We start from the raw sequence: 19,690 nt of genomic DNA on the forward strand, positions 1-19,690 counted from the left end.
CTGAACTTACTGCCAGCATATGCATATGAAGTACTCCTTTCCAAAAGCAAAAAACATAACCAAAACAAACTCAAACATAATAAGCATTAGAATATTAGTTAAATGAAATAACCAACCAACCCCTCCCATACTTAGTGTTTACCCTACATAACCAAATGAATATAACAATCAATTAGGTACCTAACATTCCCCTCAGTCATTGACTTAATATAGAAACCGACATACCCATCAGGGGGAGTAAGAACAGTATCCCCATCGGAGAGAATAAAAAAAGATGATATTTTTCCAGGAAAAAACCTATCGACGAACTTGTTCAATCGCGACCATATTACGGTCGATTCAGTTGTCTTGATGCCTCCTTTTGACATCAGAATATGATATTCACAAAGATAAACACAAAGATGCAAGAAGAAGAGGGAAAAAACCACGTACCTACTATGTTAATCGGAAGGACAAATCGGAAACCCTAGGAGAGAGAGGGGATATTTTTAGAAAAAATAAAGGAACAGGACGAAGATCGAATTTATATATGAGGCTGCATGAAGATCGCAACCGTCCACAAGTCTTCTAGGGATACGCGCTCATCTACCCCTTTAATTATCTTTCAAATCAAATAAATTAAAGGCGGTTTATTAATTTTACACAATATACCCCTAACGATTGTGACAGAGCATATAATAGTCCAACGCAATGATTATTTAGATAAAATCATCGCTTTGGACTGGGGGGCTTGATGACGTATCCTCCCAAAGGGATGAAGGACCTAACTTTATGGTACGAAGGGTCATCCGTCACGAAGGCTTTTTACCAATAACATAACGAGATGAGGATCATCCTCGGTGAATAACTAGGGAAATTATATCTCCAACCTAAGACTTAGGAAACCCTAAGCCACCTACTTGTCCTCCAAGAATGTCTTCCTCTATATAAGGAGGAAGACGGAGCCCATAAAAGATCCATCGAAGATCACACAAACCACAAATAAGGTTACCCAGCGTAAAGAGGCAAAACTCTACGATCAGGGAATCGCCAATAAACGACCTTATTCACCTTTAATCAATCACCATTCTAACCTCAGATTCGGTGCACAAACAACAACCAAAAACACCCATGACCCCTCTTTCTTAACCTAACCACGGTTTGATGTATAATCAATTACTGATATTTTACGTGTCATTGAATGAACGTATTCAAATAATTTAGCATATATGTTCGACCCATTTCCCTAGCTAAGTGTTTTTAATTTTTATTTTATTTGAATCGATCGTTTGAGATCGATCACAACAAAATGAATCCATACACAAGTTAACGATCGAGCAAAAGTAGTTGCCATAAAGGTTTAATTATATTATGGATGGTGAGGTCATTGATTGACAGACAAATTATTAAGGTTCTTTGTAACATGTGAGGTGATGTGACCATATCTATTGTGGGTAACTACAACTTAACTGTGGTTTATTTCTTTTTTAGCTAGACCTTTTTTAGTCTCTTTGGAATATCAATCAGGAATTGGGCATGTTCTCTTTGACAACATTGATGAGCTAGGTACTATACCTTTGATGGCAACAAATGTAATCTTTCTGACCTAATAACTAATTAATATACATAATTAACGAACAAGTTATTAACACCTTTGTATAACCTTCTACTCGTATATCTCTATTTTTATGCATGTCATTATGCTTTGTAAACGGCGCGAGTTTTTTTTCAATTCACTCTTTTTGTTGACTCTCGCTAGTTTATATTTCGAGAGGAGTACTCTAGATTAAGTTTATTTGTTTTTTTTCTTAGATTAATATTGTATATAAATGTACTCTAAGCTACTATTGACCACCTTGCTAGTTGTTTCTTAACAAAATTTCTATCGTTCTAATAAAAAAATACATGACATGAAATGAATGAATTATTGATGGACGTGAAAAAAGTTATAAGTTGATATTTGTGTTAGTGTGGGGTTCATTTATAGTAAGTTTTAGATGCGCGAGTCAGCTTTTCTTGGACTTTTGGTGGGTGTAATCTTCATTAAAAACATACTACTTCATAAACTAATAAACCATAAGGGTAACCCAGGACAGGATTAATATCATATTGTTCTCTTGAATTCGTAGGGCTTCTGGAGTTTTTTTCCGCTTGAATTGGATTGACATTAATTAGCATGAACTATCCATTAATTTAGTATTAATTTATTATTATAATTTTCCTCCCTACTAATCATTTAGCTTAATTTGATTGTAGATTTGTAGTCCCAGCCTCCTAGGGGTTCAATATTGGCATATTTTTGGAATTTTTTGGTAGTTAGCATTTTGTATTAAGGTTGAACATACAAATAGTGGAGAATAATTTTCTTTTGAAAAGGTGAATTTCGCTGGAAAACCTCGTGTCGCGATTCGACAACGGGGGGTCTAGCATACGTTGTCTTAACCGAGCCCATGCTAGAGAGTTTCCTTGAAGTAGATCGAATTGTCAATTTCAAATACCCGATAGGGGGAAAACTCCCTACTAATCCGCCTACCGCACGACGATTAATATGGGTAAACCCTGCCCCCTCAGACTTAAACCTGAGTATACCCAAGTCAAGTCCTCATAAAAGGACTTAATAACTATGTCTTCTCCAAGGCTTGAACTCAAGATCTTATATAAAGGGAATAATTATACAGCCATTAAGCTAAAGCTCATTAATAACGTGGTTCATAACTTAACACGTTGGTTAGAAAATTGTACATTGTCTTTAAAAGTTACACATTTGTTTATAAGTTTTATGTTCATGTAGTTAGACTTGTCAATTGTCATATAAGAGAATTAAGTTAATGTCAAGTAAATAGGTTCCAATTACTACTTTTTATAAACATGGGAGGAATTGGGTTATGTGTTATGTCTAATGGTTCAAATGGGTTAAATTATATGCTTTAAAAATAACTATTCCAGCTAATTAATTTAGCTTAGTCAAATAAAATAAATTCAAGAAACTAACTCATATAAGAGGAGCATATATGGACAATAGGTTTTCTTTTACCAGCATGGGGTACAACTGTTAAAATGATTTATTAGAACTTATAATACGTTGATGATCAATTAAATTAATCAACAATGTTCGATAAAGTGATTAACATATTTGTTTATAAATATAGAGGTCAAAGATTCTATCATCATGCCTAGTAAGATTGGAGTTTCTTTTTTATCAGTCTCTCTCTTTAATTAGATAGGGTAATGTTGTTATTTACATCTTAATCTTCTTAATACACCACCATGATATTGAGATCTAAATCCCGTGGAAGAAATCTTTGGGTGTTACTTAGTTACTTTTTTATAATCGATAAAATGTATAATGAACAACATTTAAATACCAAAAAATATGTAAATTTATTGAACATATTTAAAGATCTAATACTATAATCATTCTTAATAGTTTGATACATGAAAACACCTGCATGAATGGAAAAATAATACATTAGATTCGATATAAATGGAATAACTAATACTAATGAAAATATTAAGAAAACATCCGAAGAACAATAAGCCATCTAACAACACAAATAGATAAAAGCAGGTCGGTGTGGTTGTTTTTCAACATTGCGCCTAAGCGTAAAAATATAGATATATAGGATTTGTTATTTTGATGGAAGATTTATATAAGACTTTTACTTTAATATTATTATAATACTAAAATTTTTTATTTAGTTTTAACTTTTATATATAAGTTTTATTTAATTTGTCTAAATAAATAAGATTGGTTAATTTTAAAGGATATAGAAGTGTGGGGAGGTACGAAGATAGGATTGGAAGGCTCTTAAATAAATTTGATAACTAATGTTTTAGTTAGTACTAAATTTAATACTCGTACGATATACAAATTGACTTTATATTTTATAAAAATTTATAATATAGTTTGAAAATAATTCGTTACATTAATTAAAAAAACTTCTAACATGATTATGGGTTTTGTTCTTCTCATAGTATATAACTTGTAAGGCTGTGTACAATAGTGTCGTCGACAAGCCTTTGAAGGTCTCGTCGATGATAACACTATTGTTAGTGTCTCGTCAATGGGCCTCTTCGTCAGCTGCCTTCGACCCATCGACACAGGTTGACGAGAAAAGAGAGAGATGAGCGTATGAGAGAGAGAGAGAGAGAGAGAGTGTAAAGGATTAAAAAAAATGTTTTTTCAAAATTTGAAACCAACGGATACTTTGTGTTTTTTTTAATTTTATTTTCCATCTTTATATAAATACTTTTTACAAACCCATCTTACAACCCATTTTTAACTAAAAAAAACACACACTATCAAAAACTCTTTCACAAACTTCTCCAACTAAAATCAAGTCAAACAACGAAAACCAAAATCAAATTAACGATCTTTGGAATGCCTTTCTTGAAAACTCGATGCCAACTAAAATAATGTTTTTTATTTACTTGTAATGTTTTAATTTAAATTGTAATGTTTAATTTTAAATAAAATTAAGTTTAATTTATTGTTTAGATATATATAAAATAAAATAAATAAAAATTGTGGAAATAGGTGTGGAAGAGATGTTATTATTAGTGAGTGTGGAAGAGGTGGATAAGGAGAGAAAAAACTGATGTGACAATATGAAAGAGGTGTGGATGAATTAATGCCCTATTGTATTAGGCCTAAAAGCGTGAAAGGAATTCTATTAGCAACGGCTTACATCATCATAAAATCATAAAAATGGTAGGGTCTTAATTGGGTTCGTGTTTAATTTATATTAGATTTGTATAAACCTTATTTGAAATTATACTGATCAATTAGATATAATATGAAAATTAGTAATAGAAATTTATCGACTCCAATATACAATTAGCCAATTAGGAATCCGTATCCTTATCTACATATGAAATTTAGATATAATAAAAGTTAAAACTACCATAAATAATAGGGATTAATTACGGGACGACTAACGTACTTTTCCATTTGTACACGGTTGCCCATTAAACTTTTTTATCGATGAGGATCACCCAAACGTGTTATAAATTATCTTACGTGTGCTGTAATATACACACAATACACGATTTATATAACAATACATAGTCTCAAAACTTCAGGGTATGATCCTCTTCCCCGATGATCACCTAATCACATCAATGATTCAAGATTGAAATACGCGTCTGTATCAAAATCCCATCGTGACATTAGTTACCCTTCAACCATATATCAGGTTTGTCTCAAAATCCCTGATATTTAATTTTCGTGCCCTCAATTTTATTTTTATTTTTACAGAATTTAATTATTATTATTATTATTATTATTATTATTATTATTATTATTATTATTATTTACAAATATAGAATTAGAATGTCTTTTTTAATCGTTAATGTGTATCGAGATGGAGTTTTCGTTTATTGCCCATTTAGGTATGAGGGTGGGTTGAAGAATGTAGTGACTGATATTGATTTTAGTGGATTTAGCTATAATGATTTGGTTAGGTTTGTGAATAAGATGTGTGATCTAAAATCTGAGAGGTTAGTATTACAAGATTCCATCTCATCCAATTACACAACTTTTAGAGATTAGGAATAACGATGATATGAAGGGATTTATTGAAGATGGTATTGGAAATAATGATAAAATAGACCTATATGTTGAGCATCATGATTATGATATCATTGAAATGATTCAACATATACCCTTTTTCGTTGAATCTGAAAAAGAAAACTCTGATGATGATTTTGAGATAAGAAAAGATGTACCAGAATTTGTAGAATTTGATATGGAAGGTGAAGAACATGTTAACATTCCTAAGCGAAAATTGGAAGATAAGTTTTTGACCTCTTTGTGTGAAGGTAATTATATTCGAATGAGTAGGAGGGTTAGAGAAGAGCAGGCCAACAATGAGGGTTTAAAGGTAGATGAAAAAGATGAGACTGAAATCCCTATGAGTTTAGAATCAAACCAGGTGTGAGGTATCCTGCCCATGATCCATCCCAACCTTGGAACCAAATGAAACCAGTTCTTGGAATGAGGTTTGAATCACCAGAACACTTGAAGTTTTCACTGGTTAATTATGCCGTGGCTAATGGTTATCAGTTATGGTACTACAGAAATGATAAATCATCATTGCTTGTGAAGTGTGATAGAAATGTAGAGGAAGGAAGGTGTTCAAGCAAAAAGGGAAATAAGGATAAGATAATTGGAAGAAAAGCAAGGAACTTGAAGTTAGCAAAAGAAAACAGTCAAGAACAAGATCAAAAACAGGGAACATCTAACAAGCAAGAACAAGGTGAATGTAGCAAAAACAATCAGGAACAAGATCAAAAACAGGCAGCATCTAGCAAACAATCAGGAACAAGAAGAACTAAAAACATGGCTAGAAGGCTGCCAACAAAAACATGCCCATTTAGACTTTGGGCTTCATGGATGCAGGATGAAAAATCCTTTCAGATCAAAACACTGATTGATGAGCATAGTTGTTTAAGAAAGTTTGACCTAGGATCTTTGGTCACAAGTAAATGGATTGCATTTCATTATCAAAAAGAGGATACTTGAGGACAGAAAACTGAGTTATAAAAAGATGAAGTAGGACATTAAAGAGAGGTTCTTGATAGATGTGTCTCATGGTCAGTGTAAAAAAGCAAAACTGTGGGCACTTCATGATTATGGAGGTGGTTTGAAAGAGCATTATGCAAAGTTATGGGACTACAGAGAAGAGATTCTGAAATCAAACCCAGGTTCAACAGTGGCATTGGATGTGGATTCAAATGGAAGCACATACTTCAACAGAATGTATATCTGCTTCAAAGGTATTTCATATACTGAATTACATATTGGCAGGTGTGAAGGATGGATGGTTGACTGGATGTAGGAAGGTAATAGGGATAGATGGATGCTTTTTGAAGTCCACAATAAAAGGTGTATTACTGACTGATGTGGGAATGGATGCAAATAATCAAATGTTTCCCATTGCATGGGCAGTGGCTGGTGCTGAAAATAAGGATACTTGGAACTGGTTTCTGTCCTTGTTGCATGATGATCTAGTGTTGAATCAAGGAACAAGGTTGACAATCATTTCAGATGGACATAAGGTACAAACTTACATTCTATTATGGTCTCTCTTTTATTTATACTAAATTATCTCATTTTCACAGGGATTGTTGGAAGCAGTTGGTACATGGCTTCCTAACGCAGAGCACAGGCAATGTGTGAGACACATATATGCCAATTTCAAGAAAAGGTGGAATGGACTAGTCTACAGGAACTTGTTTTGGGGTGCAACATATGCTACAATTCCAGAGGACTTTAACAACAAAATGGAAGAAATAAAGAACTTGGACCAGATGGCTTATGACTACTTAATTGAAAAGAACCCCAACACTTGGTGCAAAGCATTCTTTCAGATGGACAGATCTTGTGCAGCCTTTGAAAATGGTATTTGTGAAAGTTTTAATTCAAAGTTAGTTGATCCTAGACATAAACCAATAATCACCATGTTTGAAGAGATTAGGGTGTATGTAATGACTAGGTTAGTTAGTATGAGCAAGTTAGATATTAAATTAGATGATTCCATTTGTCCATCAATTAGGAAGCACTTAGAACTAATGAAAAAGCTATCTGCTAGGAATTGGAGGGTTTTGCATAGTGGATACCAGGAATATGAGGTGTACAAAATAGATGATTCTCTAGGAGTTAACCTGCAAACAAAAAAATGTGATTGCAGACTCTGGGAGATTAGTGGTGTACCTTGTGTACATGTTGTTTCAGCATATATGTTCATCAAAATGGACCCAGCTGAGGGGGTTAGTCCATGGTTTGAAAAGGCTAGATGGCAGGATGCTTATGCATACTCAATTAGGACAGTTAGGGGTTCAACACACTAGAGAAAGGTTAATAATGACCCACCTTTACCACCTGTCCAAAAGAAAATGCCAGGAAGGCCCAAGAAGAAGAGACAAAGACATCCAACTAAAGAGCCTAATAGAGTTTCAAGGGTTGGGAGAGAAATGACCTGTGATGTGTATTTTCTAGTCTTAAATTTATGAACACGAAATACCTAGCTACTAACTACTACACACTTGCGGGCAGTGAACCCGTTCGTATGCAATATAGTTGACTTGGTAAACCGAGGTCGAACACAAGGACTTAATAAGCAATTGTTACAATAAAATGATCCAGATTAAAAGGGGGGTTTTGTGACCGAATTGTCACGTTGCAAAGTTAGTGAGAAAAGTCAGTAATCTCGTAGGATTAATCGCAAAGAGTATTTGATTGGTTGAATCTTAACACAGATTTAAAAATGAACACCTACTTGGATCAGCTCACATGCTAATCATCGGGTCTAAATACTACTTGCATTTGTTGAACGACTCAAAAAGTAGACAAGATGAACTCCCGTTATACTTGAAACTTTAACTGCTAAATAGATAATTATTACTCCCGCACTTAATTTCTCCTCTAAACAGTTAAGCATTAAATGCCTGAGTTGATTTTATGATTTAATCTTTTGAAAGTTTTCTCCCGAACTGCTTATTCGCCTAATCAGATCCCTCTATCATAGACGTTTACACATTCGAAATGAATTTAATTGTTTTTAATCTTCATCGTTGATTTCTCCCGAACTCCAACGATTTCAGGTTAATTACAGACCGATTAACCATTTCATAAATCAATTGACAATGACATAGATTTCTCCTGAACTTCTAATTACAATTATCAATCAATTAATATAAAAGTTGAAAACAATATTTAAATCCAAATAAATGTGGATCTTCGATTAAACATATAAACCTTGTTCAACATTTGCAAACAACATCAATTCGACCCTATGACATGCTTACTACCCCAAGCGGGTGCTAAAGATTTAGCTATTCATATTAGAAATGCAAGAACAAACAAATAGAAAGGAAATCATATTATACCAAATGAATGATGATAATCCGGTAGCAATGATGATTACAATCCAAAGCTGAAAATAAGCGAAACCCTAATCACTTGCTTGCTCCCAAAATATCCCTAAGTATGAGAAAAAACTCCAAAAATTGTGTTATTTCCCGTCCAAAAGTGCAGAACCCTAACTAATCCTTTGTACAAAACACGCGTCTAACGGCCGTTAGTGGGATAACGGTCGTTAGCATTATACTTGAGGTCTAACGGGGGTTACTGGGGTAACGACCGTTACTCTTCAGTTGATAACTAACGGCCGTTAGTTCCCTAACTGCCAGTTACAGGAGAAACCACAAACCACCTATGTAACGGCCGTTACTGGGCTAACGGCAGTTACAACTTCCAGATTTCGTTTTCTTCATCTTTCGCGTGATTTCACCCGAATCTTTCTCCCGTTTCTTCCTTAACTCATCAAAATCGACCAATTCATTCGTCTAATCAATTTTCAACCTGAAAACACTCAACACACCTTCAAAGCATCGAAAGTTGGATATAAAACTATCAAAATGACGAATAATTGGTTCTAAAGTCACGTGGGAAATGGTATAAAATATGACACATCAAATCCCCCCACACTTAAGCTTTGCTTGTCCTCAAGCAAATCCAAACTGAAAATCATAAAATTCCTTGGCATATCATGGAACCACATTTCAGTAATCAAAAAGAAGCTCAACCACAATCAAGAATGTGAATAAATGGTTAGGCAGTTTTAATCTTAAATGAAAATCGGAACGTTTGACAATATTTGACTGATATACAAGCCTCAATAACACGACTAGGCACAAATGTAACGAACAAGTGATATCCCGCCTATCCTACTCCAACTAACATTCATTTGGGGTTGAATATTCGAATAATCACTCAATAGCCAAGTCGTGATGCATAATCTTTTAACCATAGGCTTGTACAAGGATCGTTCCTAAGTCGCCAAGGCGCATGCGCCCTATAACGTCTATCAAAAGAGGACTTTAAGGGTTGTAACATTTTAAGGCTAAACAAGGTATTTGAACAAGGTATGGAAATTTTGGAAACAAGTAGTGTTAAACAAAGAACTAACACAAAAAATTTTTCACATATAGTCTAGTTTCAAACATGTCTGTTGCCACAACATCCCATGTCATTAGTTGCCGACCATACCCCAATAGAACAATCCAAAAACCGACACCATTGTGGTGTAGGACAATCAAACAACCTATCAACCATATCTAACCAATGTTGACTTCGAACAAACTTGCCAACTCCAAACACTCTAACTAAAAACATATATATATTAAACTTCAGCACACTTTGTTGGTTATAATGACGAACCAACTTTCACCAAATGATTTGACAAAAAGGAGACATACCAACTGACAGCCCAAGCTCATTCTTTTTTTTTTTTTTTTTTATATGAGCTACTTTTACTCTGACTAATTGGTATTCTCTTACATAGCGAAGAAACAGTGACAAATCATTTAATATAATGCTAAGATGAACAATCTAGACTTTATCCACGAACCATGACGAAATCAAACTACCCCCATAAAATGAGAATATCTCGACCCGACATAATAGGGCAAAACCCAAACCATCCAACCTAGCAAAAGCAACCAATGACCAACCAGGACTTCGACTATCGGTATGGCGAGGAAGGTTTATTTTTAGGTAGATTTGATAACAAAGAACACGCTAGTGACAACAAGTTTTCTATTGTTTCTTGCACTAAAAGTGAATGCAACATACGGGTTTTCAATGGGTGGTTCACTAACCAGTGTAGTTAGCTATTAAGCACATTACAAAACATGCACATAACAAATTTTTATGAAACAAAAGGTGAATGAACAAAGAACAAAGGTTTTATCCTAAATTTGCCTCTTTATCATCTAGCAAGATAACGGAACGATCAACAAGGACAAGTTCTAGAATCAACGCAATCACCGGCACACTCATAACAAATGAAATAACTCGAAAATGGAAAATCAACCTCAAACTTGCACATCATAGTTCAGAGCTCTAAAAGAGACCCTTACTTCCGGATAAATCCAAAAGCCTAAGAGAGGGACAAATTTACAAGGTTAAAGGTTCCAAAACCGTACACCTATCATATCTAGCAATGAATCAATAATATCTCACAATTTTGGTGTTTTGGTGCTATAAGCATGCTAGTAATGTTATTAATCCAGAAGGAGTGCCACGTTAATCAGTCAAAACACATTCCACATATTAAAATTTTTGCCAAGGGTGTAGTTACATTGCTTAATTATATGTATAATTAGGTGACAAAAGCAATTAACTACAAGGACAAGCAAGCAAAAGTTTCACCATTCCTCTAAAATACCCGACTTCTCCTATTTACCACCCCCCCACACTTAAGTTGGACAATGACCTCAATGTCCAATAAACTAAGGCAAACTATGGGAAATAGGGGAGAGTAAACAAAAAAGAAAAATAGAGAACAAGAAAAACTTGCCGGGTATAAATGGTGTTCCATGCGTGAATGATGCCAACAAGAAACATGAGCGCTGAACTTACTGCCAGCATATGCATATGATAATCAACGTGCTATCACCACGAACACACAATAAAACGTTAATGTATATGTAAAAAGAAAACAACCTGCAATGTAAAATTCTATGCAATCAAACCAAAATGCAAGAGAAAGAAAATATGCTCATCACCTCTGGAAGGTGGATATACAAAATTAAATACATATCTAAAGAGAAACTGAAAATGTAAAAAAAAATGTATCAATGATAATAAGCAAAACCATCCATGCTCAAAGCTCAGGCGGAGGAAAGGCTGAAGGAGCGCCATCACCGTCACCATCACGTCGCCCACCAAATATACCATAGAAATCAAAGGCATTACCAGAGTACCTATCACCACTGTAGGGAGGCGGTTGAGAACTACTGGTACCGGCATCGGATGGGGCTGCTTGACCGTACTGGGGATAGTAGTGATCAAAAGCGTTCTGGCTGATGGGATAAATCGACGGTGGCATAAACGGCTGCTGAGGAGGGAACTGCTGGGGAGGTACCTGTGATGGTACAGAAGGCACCTGTGGGGGAGACCCTGAAGCAATCCAACTCTGCATGTAGGGCTGGAAGTACTCCTGCTGATACGCGATTCGGTTAACCTGACTACCGACAAAACGCGACCAATCATCCTGGCGGTTCAATCGCTCGTGAATCCCAGTGAGCCCATGAAAGATCTCGTCCACACGCTGCCCTAAACCTGAAAAATCAAAAGAATGTGAGCTAGAGGTGGCACCTCTAGTTGGCTCAGAAGCATCAACACCAGCATCCGGCTCCTCATCCATCTCATCCTCATCATCCTCAGCGTCCATATCGTCTCCTTCATCCTCCGAGTCCTCATTCTGGCTAACCATACCCATTCTAATCATTGTCGCCCTATCAAGTACCCCACTGCGACAATAAGCTTGAAAACCCGGTAAAAGACCAAATTGATCCGTTTGGACCAAACCCATCCTCCTTGCCAAATGACAAACAAAGAAACTACCGGCTACATGACCCTTGGCTTACCATGCCCTTTTCATACAAATATAAAGCCACAGCCCTAGCTAGATTGCAAGAGACCTTCCGAACCATGCAATACAATAAAAATAAATCAGTGCTAGTAGCATTATTTGAACTACTATGCCTATTGGAGATGGTCTCGGCTATCATTCTTAAAAGTAGCTTGTAAACCGGGTTTCGAACAGCAGATTGTTTGACATTATAGTGGAATTCTTGGTCACTCAAATTCTCCTCCTCCCAAAACCTAGCTGCAGTCATGGATGCGGGCCATTGAACAATCCCCTTTGTAAAAGACACCCTGTGAACATCATCCTCACTATAAAACCCTAAATGGACCCCGAACTCTTGGTAGGACATACAATGAATTTGACCTCCTAGGTGGAATGTCATAACTGTTTTCTTACAACTTCCCTCGTCCGTATTCAACCTAAACGAACTAAAGAATTCATTGCACAAGTGTCTCCAGATGTTGGTGTTAATGGAGAACAGGGCCCTCCAAGGGGGTGTCAACAATCCGTTCAACTCCTCAACATTTACCCTAACTCCCCAGGTTATCGAAATCTAACCTGCGATTAGCAATAATAGGCTTACGCCTCACAGCATCTAGAGTTATCTTAGGTTGGTACTTTGCGGGTACCTCCTCGGGAGTACGGATGACGGGTGCTCGAGCTACAGGTTGTCTAGCTCTTAAGGCGGAAGCTTCAGCTGAAGCGGCAGCCCTTTGCATGTCACGCTGTCTCTTGGTAGCCATCTACAAAATCAAGCATAACACATATATAAGGCTACAAAACAATGTAATAACTCCAAGTCTACAAAAAAAAAAACTTAAACCAAAGAGTTAAATCACAGAAATCATCTAATTAAAATCTTTCTCTAAATGATAGAACAAAAACCTTAATTCAGACAAAATCAATTTAAGTGATTTTTCATACAAATAATTCCACCATCATTATCCATTCCAATTCTCAAAACTCATATTTGTTAAATAATCACAGAAATTATCACATTAGAATTCATCTCCTAATTAAAGAAAAATTTAACTCTAATTACGACAAGATCAATTTAAGCGACTAGTAACAAACATTATCTATGATTCTTAGTTAAACAAACTTTAATCTTCCCCCCCCCCCCCCCCACACTAAACTAAATAATGGGGAAGATAAACAATAACCTCAACAATAATCTAAATCACCAAATCAGTGACTATGGCTACTAGATATATCTTTGATAAAATAACCATACCCACTAAACTTGAACTCCACATACACAATATCTCCAAGAACAATGAGTATCTTCAAGAGTAATAAAAAAAACGAAAATTAGAAGAAAAGATTGAAGAGTTATACCTGAAGAATCTGATGATTGAACAAGGAATTTGGAGATTGATAAGAGAAAAATAAGACTAGGACTCAAAACTGGTATACCCCTTTTTTCTTTCGGCTGCAATTCGTGAGTGTGTGTATGTGTATGGATAATAGTTTGTTTTTTTTTTTTTAGATTTCCCTGACAGAAATCGACCTGCCTTATCCTGAAGAATCGCGTGTAACGGGCGTTATAGGAGTAACGGGCGTTACTAAACAACGTAAAGACTAACGGCCGTTATAGGAGTAACGGGCGTTACTAAACAAAAGAAGGCTAACGGGCGTTAGGGCCCTAACTGGCCGTTACAGCAGGAAAACAAAATCCCCCTCTAACGACCGTTAGAGGGGTAACGGGCGTTACACGCGGCTAGCAAGGTCAAAATCTAACGAACATGTGACACTTAACGGACGACAGGACCAGAAGTGACAGCTTACTAACGGCACTTCTACTTACCTTTTTGCACTTGACTTACCTCGACGCCCACGATGACCTTCGGACCTGCAATTCTTGATACAGAAAACATTAAAAACTGGAAAATGATTTAAACTAAGGAAATAAACAAAATCTTTTTGGCTTTTTTTTAAAACTTTTACATTTTTATGGATTTTTTCGATTTTAAGAAAAGAAAATGACAAGATAAAAATGAAACATAAAATGAAACAAACTCGGGTTGCCTCCCGAGAAGCGCTTAATTTATTAACGAGTCCTTAGCTTGACTCGATCACCTTTTACTTTCACTTGTTGATGGCATAAAAGCCAATTTCGAACACCTCCGCATTTTCTTCATCTTCTTCATGATAATGCTTCAAGCGTTGTCCATTTACAATGAAACTCTCATCATTGCCATACAACTCCACATATCCAGACGAATAACTTCTTTTCACTACATACGGTCCAATCCATCTCGACTTGAGCTTCGGTGCTTTGATTTTGTACTTTGATTGAAACAAAAGTACCTTGTCACCGGCTTTAAATTCCTTCCTCCTGATCTTCTTATCATGCCAAGCTTTTGTACGTTCCTTGTATAACATGGAGTTGTCATAAGCTTGCAACCTCATTTCATCCAACTCGTGCAACTGCAAAAACCTTTTCTCACCAGCCAAGATTAGATCCATATTACAATTTTGCAAAGCCCAATAGGCTTTGTGTTCAATCTCAATTGGGAGATGACAAGTTTTTCCATAAAGAAGCTTATAAGGGGTAGTACCAATTGGAGTCTTGTAGGCGGTTCGAAATGCCCACAAGGCATCATCAAGCCTCTTGGCCCAAATTTTTGGGTTATCTTGCACGGTCTTTTCAAGAATCCTTTTCAAAGCCCTATTCGTGTTTTCCACTTGGCCGCTTGTTTGAGGGTGATAAGAGGTGGAGAACCTATGGGTGACCCCATACCTCTTTAAAACCTTAGCAAGCTGGTGATTCGCGAAATGGGACCCGCGATCACTAATTAAGGCCTTTGGTACACCAAAACGACTAAACAACTTTTTCAAGAATTCAATTACAACTTTAGCATCATTAGTCGGTAGGGCTTTAGCTTCGGCCCACTTGGACACATAATCAACGGCTACCAAAATATAAAGAAACTTATGTGACGGAGGAAAAGGACCCATAAAGTCAATCCCCCATACATCAAAAACCTCACATACCTGTATCATTTGTTGAGGCATTTCGTCTTTCTTAGTGATATTACCTTGACGTTGACATGCATCGCAAACTTCCACCAGCGTTTTTGCTTCCCTGAAAATGGTGGGCCAATAGAACCCTGCATCATATACCTTCTTACCCGTCACAGATGGCCCGTAATGACCACCGGTAGGACCATGGTGGCATGCATCCAAAATCACACGGGTTTCGGCACCGGCAACACATCTCCTGATCATCCCATCTGCACACATTCTAAACAAATACGGTTCCTCCCAAAAATAATGCTTAATCTCAGAAAAGAATTTCTTCTTTTGTTGAGACGTCATTTCTTCGGGAAGAATGTTAGCACAAAGATAATTAGCAATGTCTGCAAACCATGGTTCTTCTCTCCTTGCACCTGCATCAAATCCTCATCAGGAAAATAATCATTAATCTCATGCTCTTGCAACTCCTCAAGGCGAGGGTTTTCGAGCCTACTCAAATGGTCAGCCGCCACATTTTCCGCCCCCTTTTTATCCTTGATCTCAATGTCGAATTCTTGCAAAAGCAAAACCCAACGAATGAGACGGGGTTTGGCATCTTGTTTGGAAAACAAGTACCTCAATGCGGAATGGTCGGTGTAAACAATGGTCTTATTCAAAACCAAGTAGGGACGAAATTTGTCAAAAGCATACACAACGGCCAACAATTCTTTCTCGGTCACGGTGTAATTTTGTTGGCCGGATTCAAAGTCTTGCTAGCATAAGAAATGGGACGGAAATGTTTATCCTCCCTTTGGCCTAAAACGGCCCCTAAGGCAAAATCACTAGCATCACACATTAACTCAAAAGGTAATGACCAATCGGGTGAAATCATAATTGGTGCATTAATCAACTCTTTCTTTAACAAGTTAAATGCGTTAAGACAATCATCATCAAACACAAAAGGGACATCTTTTTCCAACAACTTGGTCATTGGCCGGGTGATTTTGAGAAATCTTTTATGAACCTACGATAGAATCCGGCATGACCCAAAAAGCTTCTAATTGACTTGACATTAGTAGGTGGAGGTAACTTAGCGATAACATCAATTTTTGCTTTATCAACCTCTAGACCTGCTTTAGAAACTTTGTGTCCCAACACAATCCCTTCCTTTACCATAAAATGGCATTTCTCCCAATTTAGTACCAAATGTGCCTTTTCACATCTTTCAAGCATTTTGTCAAGACTTTCTAGACAACTCTCAAACGAACTACCAAAAACAGAAAAATCATCCATGAAAACTTCCATGGAGGTTTCGATCATGTCTTGAAAAATGGCAATCATACATCTTTGAAAAGTTCGGGAGCATTGCAAAGACCAAATGGCATTCTCCTATAAGCATAAGTGCCATAGGGACAAGTAAAGGTAGTCTTTTCTTGGTCCTTGGGGTCAATGGGTATTTGGAAGTACCTGGAGAACCCATCCAAAAAGCAAAAATACTCATTTCCGGCTAACCGTTCGAGCATTTGATCAATAAAGGGTAAAGGAAAGTGATCTTTGCGGGTTGCATCATTCAATTTCCGATAATCAATGCATACCCTCACCCCGTGACAGTTCTAGTAGGAATCAATTCGTTCTTTTCATTCAAAACTACGGTCATCCCACCCTTTTTCGGCACACAATGCACCGGACTTACCCATGAACTATCCGAAATGGGGAATATGATTCCCGCATCAAGTAATTTAATTATCTCTTTTTTTACCACATCTTTCATGTTCGGGTTCAATCTACGTTGCCTTTGCACAACCGGTTTAAAATCATCAATAAAATTTATGGTGTGCTTACAAAATTCTGGACTTATACCCGGGATATCGGAAATTTTCCATGCAAAAGCCTTTTTATGGGCCTTCAGGACGGTCATAAGTCTAGACTTTTCATCCTCCAAAAGTGAGAAGGAAATGACAACGGGCAAGAAAGACGTACCTTCGAGATAAGCATACTCTAGATGGTCCGGAAGTGGTTTGAGTTCCAAATCGGTAGGAGGATTCTCCACCGAAGTTAGCACTCGTCTTCTATCATTACCGGTGATCTCTTCAAAAGTGTCATCTTCCGGTGGCGTTTCATCAACACTTGACGCCATGATTTCCTGCACCATTTCACCAACCATTTCTTGTTCTTCTTCACTACAAGCTAGAAATGCTTCATCTCCCTCCATATCCAGAAAATCCATGAGCTCCTTTTCCAAAACATTTTCCTTCTCGACTACATCGATCCTGAAACAAGATTCATCGCATGAGTAAGGATGCTTAAGAGCCTATCAATATTAAAAACAACCCGTCATCGCCAACCCCAAGGAATCTCCTTAGCTTAACACGGATGATAGCATCCGCGGTCATGAGGACGGTCGGCCAAGAATTAGAGGGACATTAATATCCGCCTCCATTTCTAGAACAACAAAATCTACCGGAATATCATATGACCTACCCTAATTTGCAAATTTTCCGCTATCCCCATGGGATATTGGAATGAACGATCCGCGAGCCTAATGCTCATGCGGGTAGGGGTCAAATCACCTAAAGACAATCTTTTGTACACAGAATAAGGCATTAGATTTATACTAGCCCCTAAATCGGCTAATGCCTTATACAAGACAGCACCAAAAGCACAAGAGATAAGAAAACTCCCTGGGTCTTCTAGCTTAGGAGGGATCTCATTCTTGATGATAGCTGACACCTCGGCACTCAGTACAGTTGTCTGTGCCTCTTCTAACTTCTTCCTGTCCGAAACAAGATCTTTGAGAAACTTTGCGTAATTCGGCATACCTGCAAGAAGATCAACTAAAGGAACAGTTATGTTAACATTTTGAATTAAATCAACAAACTTTTTAAAATTTTCCTTTATCTTCGCTTTCCTCAATCGTTGAGGAAAAGGTATCTTTGGTTGATACGGTTTAACTGGTGGTTTCTCAACAGGAGTCTTCTCAGCAATCTTGGAGGGAACGGCCGGTGTCTTCACGGCGGGTTCCGGTTCTATCTCAACCTCATCATAAACGGTTCCATCGGCATCAACCTGCACAAGAGGAGTAACATCATTAGGCCATGGGTTTGTAGAATTGTAAATGTTACCTGCTCTTGTTGTGATTGCGTTGACTTGTTCGTTTCGAGCGTTCGGGTGGCTATACTTGACTCCTGATCCTTGGCTATTCTGCTGAGGCTTAGGATTCTGCTGGGTATTGCTCGGTAATGTACCGGGCTGCCTATTTGATGTTCCTAGCCTTTCAAGCTTAGCCTCGATATCCTGAAACGTTGCTTGAGTACTCTTCGAACTTTGCTCAAGCTTATTTGCCAATCCATCCAACCTAGTAGTCATAGCATCCCATTGAGAGGCCATCTTCTCACTGGTAGCTTTCTGAGCGCCTACCAAATCCTTCATGATGTCTCTCAATTCCGAATTCGCATTTTGCTGACTGTTGAACCTGCTAAACCTGCTTCCACTAAAACCAGAATTGTTAGCATTAAAATTAGACGAAGGATAAGAAGTACCTGATGACCGATTTTGATAACCGGTACCCTGACTGAAGTTCCCTTGCTGATTCTGGACATAGTTAACTTCCTGAGCTGGCTTATCCAGACAATCTTCTGAATAATGCATGTCCCCACAGTAGTCACATCCATCAGCAATCACCTTAACATCCCTTTCAATGCTTTTGAATCTCACATCTTGGTTGTCAAACCTCTCGTTCATCTGCTTTGTTAGGGCTTTGACTTCAGCAACCAAGCTTGACTCTTCACTACTCTCCAACTTCGCTACAGTCTTTCCACTCGTTCTCTTACTTACAACTTCATCGCGATCAGAGAATTCCTTGGCCATATCATCCAAGATTTTGTATCCTTCAGCCGGGGTGACATTATTCAAACTACCTCCAAATGCCCCGGCTAATTCCCTTCTAGTTCTCTTTAGCAACCCATCGTAGAAGATCTCAACCACTGCTTCTTCGTGTTCAGATTGTTTCCTGGGCAATTCCTGATCATCTCCTTATAACGTTTCCAGGCATCTACTACATCTTCCCCGGATCTTGAGTGAATGATCGGATCTTATTCTCCAACTGTCTCTGAGTCCTGATAGAATAGAACTCATCAATAACCCAACACGAAGCTCATCCCAATTGTATAAGATCATCTGGCTGCTCCTTTAACCATGCTTTAGCTCCTCCACATAAGTGAGTGGAAAAAGCTCAAGCTTCACATTGTCATCTTGGTTCGCGCCATAGTGATAAACCTACAAATCCTCTCGAACCTCTCCCAATGCCCATATGGATC

At 37.3% G+C, this 19,690-nt stretch overlaps 1 protein-coding gene across 1 annotated transcript; it reads left to right on the forward strand.

Moving 5' to 3' along the window:
- Positions 1–5,650: 5,650 nt before the first annotated feature.
- On the forward strand, positions 5,651–7,830 carry LOC122587609. The gene is made up of 2 exons (XM_043759784.1): positions 5,651–7,038; positions 7,102–7,830. Exons 1-2 carry the CDS (start codon positions 6,703–6,705, stop codon positions 7,828–7,830), a joined length of 1,065 nt encoding a protein of 354 aa, XP_043615719.1. The 5' UTR covers positions 5,651–6,702.
- The last annotated feature ends 11,860 nt before the right edge of the window (positions 7,831–19,690 follow it).

Source organism: Erigeron canadensis, chromosome 2 (genome assembly GCF_010389155.1).
Source record: "Erigeron canadensis isolate Cc75 chromosome 2, C_canadensis_v1, whole genome shotgun sequence".
Lineage (NCBI taxonomy): Eukaryota > Viridiplantae > Streptophyta > Magnoliopsida > Asterales > Asteraceae > Erigeron > Erigeron canadensis.

Bases quoted from the DNA above. Each gene is read 5' to 3' on its own strand.
- LOC122587609 (XM_043759784.1), top strand. From the start codon at position 6,703: ATGTGGATTCAAATGGAAGCACATACTTCAACAGAATGTATATCTGCT. The intron at 7,039-7,101 runs GTACAAACTTAC...TCATTTTCACAG, and splicing joins TCATTTCAGATGGACATAAG to GGATTGTTGGAAGCAGTTGG.